The sequence below is a fragment of the Natator depressus genome, chromosome 14 (assembly GCF_965152275.1).
Source record: "Natator depressus isolate rNatDep1 chromosome 14, rNatDep2.hap1, whole genome shotgun sequence".
NCBI lineage: Eukaryota > Metazoa > Chordata > Testudines > Cheloniidae > Natator > Natator depressus.
In genome coordinates this window covers 2,109,247-2,127,810 of record NC_134247.1, presented here as the reverse complement: position 1 = coordinate 2,127,810, position 18,564 = coordinate 2,109,247, and the positions used below count along the sequence as shown (strand labels likewise).

The window sequence follows — 18,564 nt, the reverse complement described above, 5'->3', positions numbered from 1 at the left end:
TTTATGGGCAACTTACGGTTAGGTCAGAGAGCTAAACTGTTCCAGATAGAACCTCACTTCGCAAGCAAGGCATAGTTCAGTGTCAAAGACAAAAGGGGAATTAGGCTTTAAGAAGAGTGTACTGAAGCCTTTCATTTACCTGTGCTGGTTATGATCCAGGACATGCAACAGCGTTTCTAAAAGTTTCTCTATCATCTGGGAAAGCAAGACACAAAAATTAAACCACAGCACTAGCAATTGTCCTAAAATTGGCCGAGACAACTGTAAATGCAGAAAATATAGAGAAAAGATATAGGTTTAAGGGCTTAATTTTAATCCAAATTATCACGGACACAATACGTAACATTAAAAATCCTGGTGGGATTTTCAGTAATGACTAGTGCCCAATTTCAGAAACCTTGAAGGGGCTTGGTTTTCAGAACATTCTAAACATCCACCTTCTGCAAACCAGGTCCTTTTAGGTTTTTCATGTTCAGCATACAAAAACTGAGCCACCCAAGCTTAATCATCACTTCTGGAAATGTTGGCCCCTGACTTTTGAATTACACCCATAAGGTAAATCCAACAGGAGGAAGAAGTAGATTCAGCAGTTTTCATTAACCTTTTCAAATGTGTGACAATAAACTTCATCTTTTCCTCTGAATTACACAGCAGGGGCAGGAATGCACGTGAGGCAGTATGGGCTAGAGGTTACAGCACTGGACTGGGACTGCCGAGACCTGAGCTCCATTGCTGGTGCTGCCCCTGGCCTGCTGGCTGACCTTGGACAAGTCACTTCGTAGAATAGAATCATAGAAATGTAGGGCTGGGAGGGACCTCAGGAAGTCATCGAGTCCAGCCCCCTGCACTGTGGCAGGACCAAGAACACCTAGACCATCCCTGACAGGGGTCTGTCCAACTTGGTTTTAAAAGTTTCCAATGACGAGGACTCCACAACCCCCCTTGGGAGCCTGTTCCAGAGCTCAATTGCCCTTATAGTTAGCAAGTTTTTCCTAATATCAAACCCAAATCTCCCTTGCTGCAGATTAAGCCCAAAACTACTTGTCCTACCTTCAGTGGACATGGAGAACAATTGAGCACTGTCCTCTTTATAACAGCCCTTGACATATTGGAAGACTATTATCAAGTTGTTCCTCAGTCTTCTTTTCTCAAGACTAAACATGCTCAGTTTTTAAAATTTTCCTCAAAAGTCAGGTTTTTAGAAGCTTTTATCATTTCCCCCTCTCCGTGCCTCAGTTTCCCCACCTGCAAAGCATTCTGAGAACTACGAAATGAAAAGTTGTACATAGGTACTATCCCTAACTTCAGTGGTTTCTGCAACAATCATTTTAAAAAATCCTGCAAATTAATATTCACAAATTGCAGCCATATTCTCAGTCATTTTGCAACTCCAGAGAAGGTCCAGATTATTACGATTTCTGCCAAGGCTAAATAGATTTGCATAAACACTGCATCATTTACATCTGTAAATGTAAGTTTTCTAGACTAGCTTATCCACTGTCCTGTTTTATATGAATACAGATCTACTGTAATCAGTACTGACATGGAATAAAAATAAAAAATAAATAAAAACCACACACCAAAAGGTGGCATGTCAAATGCAAAAATTACCAGTCTTAGAGTGAGCAACGTATATCCATTTGAACTACAGATCAACATTTTTCAGACAGATGCAGAATAATATATCAAAAATTGATTTGTTCCACACTCTAGCTAGATTCTCAGTACCCAATTCAAATCATAAGGCCTGGAGGGGAAATTCAATACTTTAAGAAAATAATCTTCTCCAACCCTTTTATGTCCCAGTCCATATAAGCCAGAAATGACTCCCAATAAAGCAGTTGGGGCAGATTTTCAAAGATATTTAGGTGCCAAAAGTTGAAAATAGCTGCCTAGTGAGATTTTTAAAAGCTCCTAAACAGGTTAGGCACCCAACTCTTACTGATACCATTGACTTTACCATTACTTGGTTAAAATAGAAGACAAACCTCCGAACTACGCAATGTAATCTTGGTGTTCTGCAACCTGTGATAAATTCCTAGAAGACAGTCCAACAGCTCAACAGATAAAACAGTCAAAAATTCTGCCAAGTCCTCCAGAGGCAGCAAGCTGATCCACGACCTGACCAGTGTTCTGTCTACTTCCATCAAGTGCTTCTTTCTTTTCATCAGCTGCAGTAGGGCCCTGCTGAACAGAAAGAAAAATGGGGGAGGAGGGCTGTGAATTATACAGAAGATTGGGACAGCACACGGAAAACTAACAAAAAGAGACATCTCCTTTGGACTCTGGTGCCATCTGTATTCAAACCTGATGTCAGGGAGAATTAAAAGGACATACTATTCATAAACATACACACACACACACACTCTCTCTCTCTCTCTCCTCCCCCCCCCCAAAATAGGTGCTTTTATATTTGGGCCAGATTCTGCGCTGGGACCCTGGGAAACTGCTCTAACTTATGGCAGCCTTATTGAATGCTTATGGGCTGCTCCACAGCCCAGAACTGCTGGAGCACAGAACGCTCCAGCCATTCCCTGCTCCCACTCTTGGAACACCCCTATGCTGGGAGCTGAAAAAGGACTGCAGCCCTGGGCTGCATACATCAGTCCCATATTGCTCCCACACCAAGGAATTCCCTTGGGGGCCCTTCTCACTCCTTTATTGCACTAGAGCAATATAAAGGGCCTGAAGGAGGGAGGGGGAGACAGAATCTGGCTACTAGTGGTTTACATGGAAGACATTTTAAACAGCATTTAACTTTTCACACTAGCAGGGAAAGTCTGCTCAGAGCCTGGATTGACCACTATGGCACCCAATTTAACAGGGATAGTGCCGTGTTCATCCCCTTGACAGGATGGAGTGCAGCTCCTCCTGCCCTTCCTTGGAGATTTCACATCAGCAGCACCCTCTTTACACTATTATGCACTGTAAGACACCATGCTTTTGCTCGCAGCACTAAAAAAAACCCCAGAAAACACATAATTCCAGCATGCACTGCAGCTACATTCAACATCTTACACATGTCAAAATGACTCATGCACCGTTTTCTTTCTTTTAAGCCTCTTTATTTAATTAGAACTCATCAAAAAGTATCTGAAATTGTTAAGAATGTGCATTTGTGATGCTTGAGTTAAGCATTAAGAAAGAAATCCTCTGAGAAATTAAGACATCTATCTAATGGGTTATGTTTCGGTCATATGAGATTTAAAGCAACCTTGACAGAAGAACCTAGGAAAAAATCGGGATTTCTCCACACATGCACTATTACATATCACAGTCACCAAGCTTACAGCATTCAGTTCAACGCATGCACGCAATGCAGATACTCTGCCTTCTTCTATATTCCCCATATGGTAAGGTGCACTCGTGGACTTTCAGCCTAAAACATTAATAAGAATAAAAGATGTATTCGTATACCCCAAACCACTGATGGTGATGTAGTAAATTGTTTAGCTAACTGAGCTAAGCAGCTAAGAGTTTTAAGCAACGGGGACATCATCAGTTATAAAGCACTTCAAAAACTAAGTAACTCTGGAAAACTCACTTTTTATAAGACTCCTCCTGTTTCTTCCTGAACTCAATGAATAGAAGACCTTCCAGTCCTGCCCAGATCTCTTCAGATTTAAGGTGACTATCCACCATCATGCCTTCATCAAAGTCAGAGGAAGAAGTGAAAAAGTGCAGAACAGGAAGGATACACACCCACTGGTCAACTTGCTCATCGATGCATCTCTGGCAGAAGTGGCTCAAGTATGATTTCATGCTAGAATGGATAAGAGATCATCCATGTTAGGAATGGCTAGTAAATATGTTTGTGTCACAGTTTTGGGCACAAAAGTAAAAATCTCAGGGGTGCTGCCTGAGCAAGTACATATTTACAAATGACATTTTATTACAGCAGCTTGCAACTACCTCCTCAGAAGGGGCGTACAAGTGAAGGACTGGAAAGCAGCTGTAACCTTGTCTCTCACTTCACAAAATCTGCTGATAGGACTATAGTTGTGGAAACTGACGCCTCCTGTCCCAATATTACAACTGAAAAACAGAGGCAAGGTTTTACTACACACACCTGTGACCACTATAACTATTTGAAACATCTCATACAGTAAGTGCCAGCTTGAAGGCACTGGGATAGCATGCTCCTTAGATGGAAATGTCTGAAGACAGTGGTTGAGTATACCATTCTGCAGAAGGCAGTTAAGAAGAAATAAATGAGTCTTTCAACTAATCATCAAAGGACTTTCACAGACAACAAATGCTGAGAAATGGGAAGAGGGAGAATACAGCACCTGAGAATGTAATCAAATGGTAAATAAACAAACTTCCATACCATCTTCAGGCCATCTGTAAAATGATTTTAGTCTGTGCCAAATTTCCTCCATTCTGCAACCAAACTCTGGGTGGATTTGGGAGTTGGTCATGCCATTGTAGTTATCAATATATATAGCCACTCTATCTCAGATCCTCCCTCTCCAACTTCCTCATGCCCCCAAAACATCTTCCACACACAAAAAAGCCCCATGCTGAATGAGAGAATTTATAAAAACTCTGAGGGAATTAGCAAGCTAGTTTATGTTTTTATTAAAAATACCACAGCATGACTGTTCTGCATACCTTGCTGACTGATACACACTTCAGTTCCATCCAATCCAGATAAGAAAAGTGCAAGACAAATATACATAGTTAAAAGCTGCCTCTGCTTAAAAGTATTTTCATAAGTTTAGTCATTCCACACATCCACTAAATGCCACACCCTCACCTTACACACCCCAAAACTAATAAAATACCTACTAAGAAACCACTGAAAACACTTCCTTGTTATGATTCATTTCCTGGAGTAGGATTTCTTGTGGCTTCTGCTCCAAACACAGAAGGCTGCATACTCGACTCAGGTCCTCTTTGTTTGTTGGAAGTCCATAGCATTCACCCAATACAACACTGATCAGCCCTAGCCCCAACCGGCTCTTCACTGTCACATCCTTGGGTGGAGCGTTAGCACTGTTCCGATCAAGAAATGGCTGAGCTACTTCTCTCAAGTAGTCCACCAGTAACTCCTTCACCTAAAACAAAGGGGAAGGGGGTAAAAAGGCACATAATCCAACTGCATTGATCAACTTTTTTTTTTTCCCCCCTAAAAAGGGGTCATCGCTATCTCTTTCCCACTATTCTTCAGATAGCTATCAGAACGGTATCCAATGATGATTGTCTTATTGCAGGGCAAAGGTTTGTTTATTGCTGTTTATGACGCTAGAAAGGCGTGTTTGGATTTTCATGCCTGACCATTGTAGATTGATGACGAAGTGACACGGGTTAGATAAAGCCATCTTCCACACCACCAGAACTGAACCTTCCAGATCTGTTGCTCCTAAAGGCACCACTTCAAAGTTTCTATGTCTAAGAGCAGAAGAATGGCCATACTAGGTCAGATCAATGGTCCCTCTAGCCCCGTATCCTCTCTTTCAACAGTATCCAGCGCCAGATGCTTCCGAAGGAATGAACAGAACAGGACAGTTATTGAGTGATCCATCCCCTGTTTTCCAGTCCCAGTTGTGGCAGTCAGAACTTTAGGAACACCCAGACATAGGGCTGCATCCCTAATCATCTTCGCTAATAGTCCTTAATGTACTTATGCTCCATGAAGTTATCAAATTCTTTTTTGAACCCAGTTATACAGCAGCAGGTTTAAAACAAACAAAAGGAAGTATTTTTTTCACACAACACACAATCAACCTGTGGAACTCCTTGTCAGAGGATGTTGTGAAGGCCAAGACTATAACAGCGTTCAAAAAAGAACTAGATAAATTCATAGATGATAGATCCATCAATGGCTATTAGCCAGGATAGGCAGGGATGGTGTCCTTTGCCTCTGTTTGCCAGAAGCTGGGAATGGGCGACAGGGGATGGATCACTTGATGATTCCCTGTTCTGTTCATTCCCTCTGGAGCACCTGGCACTGGCCACTGTTGGCCAACAGGACACTGGGCTAGATGGAGCTTTGGTCTGATCCAGTGTGGCTGTTCTTATTCCTACCCTGTGTTTAGTATTTTTAACCAATTACTATCAGTGAGAGGACCTTCCTTCTTATCCCATGACTGTTTATTTTGCTTAAATGCCTTTGGTGTGGGACCTTGTCAAAGACTTCTTGAAGGTCCAAATACACTATAACCACTGGATCACCTGCTTCTGATGTACTTAAAAAAAACAACACACTTTGCTGTTAGTATTAGGGCAGGTCTACACTACAGCCCTAAGTCAACCTATGTTAGGTTAATTTACAGCCACCACAGTAATTACTGTGGTGGCTGATGTCCACACTACCCTCCTTCGGACAGTCATGCGCATCCTCACCAACTGAAAGGGGGCAGTCTAGGGCGCTGAGAGCCCTCTGCGCAGCTGCCCACTGGGAGCCCAGCTGTCTCCACCCCCCAGCTCTCACCTACCCGCTCCCAACCGGGAGCAGCTGCCTGGGCTTCTTGGCTCCCTGAGTGGGGAGCTTCTGGGCAGCAGCTTGGCTGGAAGTGGGGAGCTGGGGGCAGCTGGGCTCTGACATGGAGCATGGAGCTGTGAAATAGACAGATCAGCTGTTGGCTGTCTTGTCAACACAGACACCGTGTCACCCTAACTACACCAACATAAGCCCTACGCCCCTCATGGAGGTAGAGTTACATCGGCGTAGTAGGGCACTTACATCAGCAAGACAAGGCTGTAGTGTGCACACTGACATAATCAGGTTGATGTAAGCTGCCTTATGTCAAGCTAACTGTGTAATATAGATCAGGCCTTAGTATCTTTTGCTAAAAGAAAAGGAGTACTTGTGGCACCTTAGAGACTAACCAATTTATTTGAGCATGAGCTTTCGTGAGCTACAGCTCACTTCATCGGATGCATCCATTCATGGATGTTGCATCCGATGAAGTGAGCTGTAGCTCACGAAAGCTCATGCTCAAATAAATTGGTTAGTCTCTAAGGTGCCACAAGTACTCCTTTTCTTTTTGCGAATACAGACTAACACGGCTGTTACTCTGAAACCTATCTTTTGCTAGTGCTCTTCAAATTCTTTTTTGGCCGGCTTAATTATATTTTTACACTTGACTTGCCCGAGTTTATACTCCTTTCTATTTTCTGCAGTAAAATTTGACTTCTAATTTTTAAAGGATGCCTTTTTGTCTCTAAGCACCTCTTTCACTTTGTTGCTTAGCCATGGTGGCATTTTTTTTGGTCCTCTTACTGTTTTTTTCATTTGGTGTAGGCATATAGTTTGAGCCTCTATTATGGTATTTTTAAAAAGTTTCCATCCAGCCTGCAGGCATTTCACTCTTGTGACTCTTCTTTTTCATTTCCATTTAACTAGCTTCCTCCTTTTTGTGTAGTTCCCCTTTCTGAAGTTAAATGCTACTGTGGTGGGTTTCTTTGGCATTTCCCCCCCTACAAGGATGTTAAATTTAATTACATTGTGCTCGCTATTACAAGTGGTTCATTTATAGTCAGATCTTGGACCAGACACTGTGTGCCACTTAGGACTAAATCAAGAATTGCCTCTCCCCTTGAGGGTTCCATAACTAGCTGCTCTAAGAAGCAGTCATTAATGGTGTCTAGAAATTTTATCTCTGCATCCCTTCCAGAAGGGACTTAGTCCCAGTCAATATGGCGATATTATAATAAACCCATTATTATTGGGTTTTCTGTTTCTGTAGCCCCTCTAATCTCCCTGAACATTTCACAATCATTGTCTCCATCCTGGTCAAGTGGTCACTCGTATATTCCTGTTGCTCTACTCTTATTATTTAACCCTGGAATTTCTATCCATAGAGAATCTATGGAACAGTTTGATTCATTTAAGATTTTTACTATATTTGACTCTGCGCTCTCTTTCACATATAGTGAAACACCCCCACCAGCCCAACCTGCTCGATTATTCCTATATACTTTGCATCCTGGTATACTGTGTCCCATTGATTGTCATCATTCCACCAAGTTTCTGTGATGCCTGTTATATCAATATCCTCATTTAATACCAGGCCCTCAAGTCTGACTTGAAATATTGCTTCACTGGGCATGGATAAACCCTTCAAGCCTTGGTCTGCCTTTAGGATAAGTGTACACATTTGATTTTTTAAAAATGCAGCTTAGGCAGCATGTTCAGCAAGAGGAATTGTTATCTACCAACCCTCTCTCTGACACAAAATGGAAGAGCATTGCTAAGCTCTAAAGGAAGCCACCCACATCTAGCCCTTTTATTAGGGGGAAAGAATAAAAAGGGAATACAGACTTGACCCAAAGTCCATTCAAATAAATGATTCTTTCCATTTACTCAAGTGGCTTTTGGATTAGGCCTCAGATGGGGAAGGGATCCCAAAGACAGGTGAATGGTGGAAGAAAAAAGTCATTTTAAAACCATCACTTTCCTAACTCACCAGAAAAAGTAAGTTAAAATACTTGGTTAGAGCCTGGACTCCCACCTCATCCACCTTCCTTGTCTGGAAGATCTGTGGAGGGAGAGCTCTAAACCCTAAAGAGATGGTGAAGTATTCTGTGAAGACTCCTGGTGGCAGATTATGGAGTCCAGAAGGAATCCAGTCTAATCTAGCTCAGTCAGACGTGAGAATTCGGGATACAATATCCTCATAACCCAGAGTGGGTCAGGCTTGGACTAGAAATAAAGCACAGAGAAAACCTACTGTGCCAAAGAGACATATGGTAGCAAAGACTTTTTAAAAATTGTTTACCAATATTTTTACTCAGGAAACAGCCAGAACATGTCTATATGCAATCCTGGCACCTCTCTGAAGCCAATATCTTGTGCTCAGGATCTCAAAATTTAATTAAAAAAAAATCTAGCTGTTACAGTTGCAAAGATGACGGCACAAACGTGAGCCAAGTGTAATCGACACAGAGATGTCCCAGTCTACAAAGAGCCTGGAACAACTGCTCTGAGATAGGAGCCGTACGGCTTATCTCAGTGGGGTGTTAACTCAGGTGCACAGTAACAATAATTTAAATATCAACATTGTTACAGCCATCCCAGCAAGTACCACACCCCATGCTCTGGCTCCACTTGGTGAGCAAGTATTGGTGCACTAAACCTCATACTGCAACTAAGGCCAAAAGTTCAGGGAGACAACTCACCCCATCACACAACAGAAAATTATCCATTACTTCCATCAGAGGAGGCAAAACAGACTAAGGATCTCAACAGCAAAGTTAAAATTGCATATTTAATAACTGAATTTCAACCTCTTCCCCAATACACTGTCAAATGTAATTAGAATACCTGCTTTTCTCCAAACTCTAGCGATGCCCATTCCTTCGGCTCGCCCTCATACACCACTGGCTTCTGAGTGACTATGTAAAACTGATGCAACTGGTTGAGAAAGTTCTTCATGTTGATGTTGGTCCATGTGGTGAGGATGCTGAAGATGGTCTCTAGCATAATTTCTGCTGCTATCTGCTTCCCTCTCTCAAAGTTTTTCTTCCAATCATCCCATCCAGCCCAATTCTTAATGCGTCTCATCAAAGTATCAGGAGGTTTAGTGCATACTATATCATCATACTGGTGCCAATCTAATTTTTAAAAAAAAAATTTTTGTTTTTAAAAACACATTTAACTTGTAAGACAAGAAGCAGTTTCCCTGCTGCCTCACATACCTGGGAGCAGACCAGCACGGGACAATGGAGTGGGATGAAGGAGGCCTGAGTTCTGTTCCCAGCTTGGCCACAGGTCACTTCCCCTCTGTGTGTGTGTGTTTCCCTTCCCACCCTCTCTTTGACTTCTCCATTTAGATTCTAAGCTCTTCGAGGAATCAAGTCTGTCACATCTGGAGTGACAACTTTTTATTGGAATGTTGGCACTTCAAAGGCAGCAGCACTGACTAGCAATTACGTTTCAATAAATAGGACATACATACAGATATACATGTGTTGTTAAATGTGTGAATCAGAGGGCATTAAAGATAAAATGATTTATGTTAGATGATTTCATCAAAGTCTGTCCTTTCATATTTCTACACAACACCCCAAGCTTTCTCACATGGGTTTTTTGCCTGGGTGTCACTGATAAGGCTGATCATCATCAGCATCGTCTGGCAAATAAGAGGTATCTAAACATGCATAATTATTCATAGAATCTCAGGGTTGGAAGGGACCTCAGGAGGTCATCTAGTCCAACCCCCTGCTCAAACTAGGACCAATCCCCAGTTTTTGCCCCAGATCCCTAAATGGCCCCCTCAAGCATTGAAATCACAAGCCTGGGTATAGAGCAGGCTAATGCTCAAACCACTGAGCTATCCCTCCCCATGATGAAGACTAAACAGTCACACACTGTGGAAATCACCTTACCTCCCGAGCTTACATAATTAGATGGTATGATTAAACAGCGATTCACAACCACTCTTTCCGGGCAAGGTTTGTAAATGAATTCATATTCTCTGTTCTTGCCACGTGAAATAAGGTATTTGTAGGGAAGTGGTTTATTCATGTTGTCCTTGGAAACAACCACACAACCCTCAATGAGGAGTCCATGCTCTCCCAGGTCCCTGTTCAATACAAAACAGCTTAACAGTGGCAGCAAGCTCGGACAACAGGCAAGCCATACATTGGTTGCTTTAGTACTTGCTATCCTCCCCAATTGCCAATTTTTAAAAAGAGGGGAAAGACTTAAAATGATTCCCCCTCTTCGTTATATGTTTGATATTTTGCCCCAATACCCAACTAAACAGGTGAGGAGGGCACAACTATGAATTCAGCCAATGAGCACCCTACCCAGCAACAGAAATTAAATGCGACAAATAGACAGTTCATATTTGCTCCCTTTTCCCAAATGGGGGCCTAAGTATCATCAGAGCACAGTGCAGTTTTATGATACCACTCAACCATCCAATGGGCTATTATGATTTATTTTAGGTATATAAACATATTCACTTGCCTAGCAAATACTTCTTGATTGACCCATAATCAGCATATTTCTTTTAAATTCTATAGTGCTGGTTTCTCTCCCTCCTCAGCTGTGGCTCCCACACATACATACAAGCTCTCTGGGGCAGGGACTATGTTTTTGTTCTGTGTTTGCACAACACCTAGTACACTGGGGTCCTGGTCCCTGACTAGGGCTCCTAGGAGCTGCAGTCATACAAACAAAGGATAAACATCACTGTGAAGTAGTTAGGGTTCTCTCTCTCTCTCTCACACACACACTCACACATATACAATACAAATTTACAAAGAACTGAAAAGATAAAGCACTTAACAGTATATATCATGAGCTCTTCAACACACAAGCACACGCCTTATCATTACCACAACCTTAACTCTGCCCCTTTCACCTCTCACTCCCACATTATTTTTCTATAACACTAGCAGTCATAGATGGGGGGGCAAGGGGGGGGGCGACTAGGTGGTTGTGTTGTGAGAGGGTAGTTTGATAAAGGGTTGTGTGCAGGAGGATGGTTAAAGGTGGTGATAGAAGGCTGGCAACTCTATGGGAAACCAAACAAAAACTACCTAGAAAATTCAAAGGACCTAATTAACTAACTGAAATGCCAAACTGACTTGCCACCTACTTTTTAGGAAAAACCCCATATTTTATCGCCCATTTTAAAAGTCAACCTTAACTATAGAATCAGGTGCCTCCATAATAACGATACATACATGGGTTTGGTCTCACCATGCTCAAAGGCCCCACTTCCATGAAAATAAAACAATCACACAGCAGGTTCAAAGCAGGAAAAGGAAAAGAAAAAAAAAACAACAACATACTTTCCAAAGTACTAAATGAAATATTAGCCTAGGTGCACATTTTAAGAGACGAGGCCCTGATGTTATCCTGCATGAATGTTGCCAAGCCTTATTTCAGATAACAGATCACAGGCCCTGTCTAGACTAAGAAAAACGATGTGTTTTGTAAGTCAAGTTAGCAAATGTGATTCAGCTAATGTGACTTGAAACATCCCCATCAAGCGTAAGCACAGTTTAACACCAACTAACATGATTGTGAAGATGTTAAACGGTCTCTACACTAAGTCTAAAGGCATGCCGCATTTTAAAAGTCAAATTAGCTAAGTACCTTTGTTCCTAGTCCAAACAGGGCTGGGTAAAAAAAATTACAACAGCCAGGGCAGAGACAAAATACTACACCTGTATCTGTTGCTTTCTTGTTATTGTGAGGCAGGTAGTTAAAAATAAGAGGCCTAAATTAAAATTAAGCAGTGTTGGAACTTACAGAAAAGTACTTACTTTGTGCAGGTCAACTCACAGATGTTATCCTCCCAATTCAAATATCCTGAAATGCCGTGTGCCCTGATGAACACCTTATGCTGATTAGGATCTAGCTTAAAGTCTTTAGACAATATTGCATGGAAATACACTGTGACACCCTCTCCATGATTCACCTGACTAATGACAGAGAAAATAAAGTTAAAATACTATTTAAATATTTGTGTAATTTAAAAAAAAAAATGAATGCATGAGAGCCAACAGCTGTTTGTTTGCTTATTTGTAGCCAACTCCATGAGTTGCATTAATATAAGTTTCAGTGCAAACTCCTCAACATCTGGCCAGATATGAAGGCCAATACATAGTATTCTCCTAGCAAAGTGAACATTACATACAAAGATAAAAATTAGGCATAAGAAATTTTCTATAGCCAGGTATTGACAGAGAACACACTCCTGTAACCTAACCAGTCACTGTCTGATGGGAAACGGTCTGAGATGTAACCTCGGATTACACACCAGCGATTATATACCCACATTTTGGAGGCAAAATATTGCTCCCATGAAATACAGTAAGACCACTTCTGATGAAGCAGCATCCTCAAAAAACTCTCATTCCTCCTATATCCCTACGTTGCTCTCCATCATTCTTGACCCTGACATATTTCTCTTTCCCTTATCTCCTGCTCTCTGCAATCTGTCCACCACCAAACCACAACAATGTTGCTGTTTGCCACAGCTTTGACTGCCTGTAAGGAAACAGTCACCAGTGTCTTCATTCACTCTCACCCTGACAATTGCAATCCCTTCTATTTGGACACCTCAAGTCCCAGCTCTCCAGATTCTTGCACGTGAAGAATAATGCTACTGCCCACTCCTTTTCATGTACCAAGAAATCTGATCACAGAACATCACTTCTCAAGCAACTTCACGGGCTCCCTATTGGTTTCATTGAAAAATCCACTTGAAAAAACTATCCTGCTTATTTTCGACTCTCTTCATGGACCCACTGCCCACCTATATCACAGATTCTGTCTCTCTCTAATTACCTTCTTGCCCATCTAGCAACTGCCTCCTCCCTGTAATCTCAGCACTGCTGGTGAGAGAACCCTTCCTCTGTAGTTCCTCCCTTCTCGTATCTTTCCACCTCACTGAATCTAAGGGCTGGTCTACAACAGAAAATTAGACAGACCCAGCTACATCACTCTGAGCAAGGTAGTTAAGCTGACTTAAGTCCCCATGTAGACAGTGCTTGTTTGATGAAAGAATCCTTCTGTCGACCTAGCTACCGCCTCTCACGGAGGAGGATCACCTACACCAATAGGAGAACCCCTCCCCTCAGCGTAACTCCACTGAACTGCAAAAGCAGAAAACCCCACACACAAAAATCAACCACTTGGCTTGCAAAGTTGTGAATAATTCAAACACTAGGAAGCTTTTATTTTAAGCCTAGTCTATGCTGAAATGGAAGAGTACCCAGCTACAATTACCCAGTAGCCGCTACTGGCTGAGCCGCATCACTTTCAACAGCTTTAAAAAAAAAAAAGAGGGCATACTCTACCTTGGTTTAATTCTATTTTCATTGGCTTCCTGATTTTTCTGCTGCTTCTTGTCCTTCTTATTGCCTGTAACAGCTGATGCATAATCTTTTTTAGGAGCTTCAATTGCCTTTGTTTGATTTGTCTTCTTTTCCATTTCTTCAGGTGTCCCCTTTCTTGAGGCTCCTTTGGCTTCCCCTTCCATGTTCTGTGACACAAACGCACAGAATGACTCAAAAGCAGTGCACCTCAAAGACACGACTTTAATAGAAACCAACCGGATCTGTTCAAGGTGGCATGAGATATCTAAAGTAAGATGTTGCATGTCAAACAACCCAATTCAAAACTGATTCAGTTGGGCCTGTGTTTAGTGTTCTGCACCAGGGCTAGGTTCAATTCCAAAGACCGGTCCGTTCGTCACTCTCCAGGGCCAGAGGAGATGAGGGTGAATCTTCTGACCAATCTAACAGCCAGAGCTGCAAGACTGCTCTGATCAGGTTTTACATGGAATCTAACGCCAATGTTGGCTGGCAGAAGTCACCATGTTGCAGGTTCCTGGAGGAGGGGGTATAAAGGAAGAGAAAATATCTGCAATTCAACCAGTCCATTCTGGGACTGAACCCCACATTCAGAGGAGATGTAAAGCTGGCATAATGAAGCAACATAGGCAATGTATATGCATTTCTGTAGTGTGTGGATTGTTCTGAGCACTGGTGTGAGATTGGGGAATGGAGGGAGAGGGGGGGACTGAACCACGAGATAAAGTTCAACACAATGTGTTTTTCAGGTTCTACGGGGAAAAACTGACAGGCATTCTGAGCCATTTACCAGCTGTACACGCTTCGTTAACAACAGAGAGAAAATTGACAAGAGCAATGCCGAAAATTACAACTCATTTCACTGAATAAAGTTCTGCTCAGAGATAAAGCTGAACCCAAGGGGGGCTTTGGAGAGGGGAGGATAAGACTTTTAACCCCAAGATGGTTTAGTAAATCCCCCAGCAATGGAGAGGCACTTGGACTGCTGTAGTATAGTTATTCTTGTACTAAGGGCAACTCTTCCACCCCGGAACTAACCAAAGGTGAATAGGAAAGTTCACAGATGTAAGATACACCTGTGCAAACAGACTGGCAAGATGCGTCAAAGCACCCCCTGCTTCCTCCCTACCCCCTCAGGCTGTTCAACTGGGTTGGCAGAAGTGAACAGGGTTCATTTTACTGCAGTCACCATTTCCAAGTTCAAAAGAAGGAAACTTATTCCAACATAATCACATGGTTATTTGGCAGTTTACCTTTGAAACTGGAGCACTTGCTTGCTGCTTCATCTCTTGTTCGACTTTCCTGCTCTGGGTTGTTTCAGCTTCAGAAAAGGAGACTTTCTTCTCCTGACTTTGATGGTCTGCATCAGAATTTGAATCCTTCCTCACAGGTGCTTCCATAGTGGAGCAGAGCCCTAAGGACACACTCTCTCCCTCTTCTTTGGAAGCCAGTGCATCTCTGTCTCCCCCTGATGTCTGGGTATCTGATCTATTTCCTGAAGGCTGGCCAACTTCAGCAGGGCTGCTCTCATTTTCCTTCTTGGCAGATTCCTTATTTTCTCTGCCCATTTGTCCATCACTTGGGGAACTTTCATCTTCCATCTTCTCCTCTGTGGCTCTGGAGCCTGCAGGCTGAGCAAGCTCATCATTGGTACCATTCTGCACTGATTGGTGCATGGTGTCACTGCTGCTGGGACTGTCTTCCACAATCGTCTCTGGACTTTGACCCTCATTTCCCAAGGGGCATAAGGAACGGTCACTTTTAATCTGACTTTCATTGTTACAGGGCGATGAATCAGCCTCTGCTTTGGCCACTTCATTCTCTTGGATTTGGCTTTCTTGTGCTGGATTTTTTGCACCAGCCAATTCTGAGCTCAAAGAAGAGTCCAGACTACAAGGTGCTGAACTTATAGAGGTCAAAGAGTCCTGCAGCCCAGAGTCAGAAGGATTCTTCTTATTCTTATTCCTCTTTCTCTTTTTCTATGTAGGGAAGTAAAAAAAAAAAAACACACAAACATCCTCGCTTACTCATAGTGGAGAAATCCTGTATTCGCTGCTTCCCTTAACATAGCTGGTATGTCCTCAAACCCCTTGTCCCTTGTAGGTAGAGACAGAATAACTAGTCCGTCTCTGTCATACTCCAACCCCAGCCCCTAAAACATCCTTGCTTATGCTATCACTTTCTGATTTTAAAGACAAAGGGAAACTGGAAGGAAAAAAAAATAAAATCCTACCTTAGTTCAGAGAGAAGGAAAATGCTTTGTGTGAACTACTTAAAACTAGGAGAGGCCTAACCAAATTCTGAACTAGGTAACTGCATTTGACCTAAGCACTGCTATTTTAAGTGAATACCTTACTCTTCCCTACTTCATGTCCTACACTCTTGCAGGTATAGAACGGCTGTTTTATATATATATTCCAGCTCAGAGGTTGCTGCATTTCCTGAGTGAGGACGGGAGTCCCTGTATCTATGGTTGGTAAAGGTCTCTGGGGGAAACCTGCAGAATGAAAAGTTCTGTATAATATGTAGACTCTGATGATGCTCCGAAAAGGACCCGTCTAAGCCTTCCTGCCAGCTTCTCACTTGCTCCATTATTACAGCTGGCTGTATTTACTAGAGTTTTTTCACTCCTTGGGGAAGGTGAAATCGAGGGTCTAGGCAATGTAAGCAGGGAGCAGTGTGTAGGCAGGAAAGGCTTTTTTTCCCCTTCTTCTTATGGATAAAGAAACCAAATCGGATACAAAAATTCTTAGAACAGGTTTAAAGGCTGCTACCGCGAAGGGGCAGCGTCACTCTGACAGGCCTCAGACTAAAGAATTTTGCACATTCTGTTCGATCCCCCCACCTGAGAATACGAAATAAAACGGTCAGTTCCACAACACACAATAACGGTTCTGGTGAGTGCTTGGAGCGTTGGAGCAATGGAAGGGACGTACTAGCTGAAAGTGAGAGTGTGTTATCTGTGGGTTTCCCTGAAGCCAGGCTCCTCCTGGTGGAGAATCGTCTTATGACCTCTTCCAAAACTAACCGTGCTGCTTCCTCACCCACCTGCCAGTCGAAATGATCAAACCCAGGCTGGATTCACCGTATCTGCTGGTTTTAAACTCAAGTAGGTGGGAAAAAAAACAAAGATCTTCCCATCTCATGCTTCTGATTGTCACTCCAATGAGCATACAGGGTCGCAGGTAGCCAAGCACAAACCACCGCGGGAGAGCAGTGGTGAATGTGGACAGACATGGACAGCGATTGCAAAGCACCATGTTAAGCTGGAGGAGGGACAGACAGAGCTATGTGATGAAAGGAGAGAAACAACAAATCCATCTGCCTCATTTGCCAGCACGGGGATTGTGAACAGAGACTGGTTCCAGATTCAGAACTACGTATACACAGGAATTACAGACACAGTGGCTCCGCCCAATGCATCAGGCAGGGACCGTTCAGGAAACTGCTGACAGCAATTATTAAGTTTAATTACATCAGGCTGGCATCCAACTGTTCACCCAGAATAGACACCTGTGCTAGTAATTGGGGCTTCAGGGGAATGCGCTTGCTTAGGCTGCTCAGGGTAGAGGAACTACTCATGAGAACTACCTGCTGTGGGCTTGTAGGAGATGGGCTGCTATCCTCAAACTGGATTGGTTTCTCCTTTCTCCTCTTTCTGGAAAGGGGTTAGCATCATCCAACTCACTCCAGACTACACCACTTGCAACTTTTGCTGTCTGTAGAAAAATGGCTTCACTTTCAGAGAGATCAGGAAGTGAGATATAATTGCTAATCAATATTTATCTGTCAGGGTGGGGAGAGTAGCACTTGATATTGCGGTGTTTATTTGTAGCTTGCATTTTTAGTTTATGGCATGGGCAATTTAAAAAAAAATATATATATTTTTCTATTTTCCCTACTTGAAACAAGTCAGATTTTCCTCCTGCTGCTCCTTATGAACGTTATCCATAGAGTGCTCGAGGGGGATGGGGCGGGGGGAGAGGAGAGAAAGCATACCTCTCCAACTACCAATTCACTCACCAACCTGCTACACTGGAGAAGGAGAGACTGTACAAGGAATCTGCACCGCAGTCCCTACAGGAACCGAAGTGACAATGGAAATAAGGGTATGCAGTGTTGTTGTAGACATGTTGCTCCCGTGGATTTATGGCTTATTATGGTACAACAATCAGTCATACACTAACACCCCTTTTTTACCCTACGACGACAGAGGTGTTAATGAGTCACTTCACCACAAATGGTCCCAGGAAGTCCACACAGCAGTGAAACAACTTCGCAGCCCAAGCCCCGTGAGCCCGAGTTGGCTGGTGCGGGCCAGCCGCGGGTTTTTCTCTCTGTGTAGACATACCCTTAATTCTGCATAATAGTCAGGACATATTCTACTTGTATTGAGCTGTGACACTAAGTATCTTTTCCAGACCCGAGGAAGAGCTCTGTGTAGCTTGAAAGCTTGTCTCTCCCCCCAACAGAAATTGGTCCAATGACAGATATTACCACACACCCTTTATGTCTCTAATGGAAATAAACGGCTCGAACAGACATACTGTCTTGCTGTATAATAAATGAGAAGGGTGCAGTTAGGACGACAAGACGTTTAGCGAACAGAGATATCAGGCTGTTCCTCTCGTTAGATTGCAGTCTCTTTGGGGCAGGACTGTCTCTGTGCATGTACAGCGCCTAGCACAATGCGGTCCTGGTCTGTGACTAGGGCTCCAAGGTGCTATGGTAATACACATGCAGTAATAAATAATACTGGTGTCCAGACCCCACCCCTCCTTT

The 18,564-nt window shown here is 42.9% G+C and overlaps 1 protein-coding gene across 1 annotated transcript in view; it reads right to left on the bottom strand.

Annotated features, from left to right (window-relative positions):
• The window catches only part of RNF213 (ring finger protein 213), a 95,230-nt gene that overhangs the window by 61,117 nt on the left and 15,549 nt on the right, over positions 1 to 18,564 (bottom strand). The window contains exons 4-13 of the mRNA XM_074971478.1: positions 15,036 to 15,761; positions 13,768 to 13,952; positions 12,229 to 12,387; positions 10,336 to 10,532; positions 9,272 to 9,561; positions 4,792 to 5,060; positions 3,913 to 4,035; positions 3,545 to 3,763; positions 1,989 to 2,187; positions 140 to 195 (exon numbers count right to left, since the gene is read on the bottom strand). Coding sequence (XP_074827579.1) covers positions 140 to 195; positions 1,989 to 2,187; positions 3,545 to 3,763; positions 3,913 to 4,035; positions 4,792 to 5,060; positions 9,272 to 9,561; positions 10,336 to 10,532; positions 12,229 to 12,387; positions 13,768 to 13,952; positions 15,036 to 15,761 — 2,423 coding nt within the window. The remainder of the gene's footprint in view (positions 1 to 139; positions 196 to 1,988; positions 2,188 to 3,544; positions 3,764 to 3,912; positions 4,036 to 4,791; positions 5,061 to 9,271; positions 9,562 to 10,335; positions 10,533 to 12,228; positions 12,388 to 13,767; positions 13,953 to 15,035; positions 15,762 to 18,564) is intronic.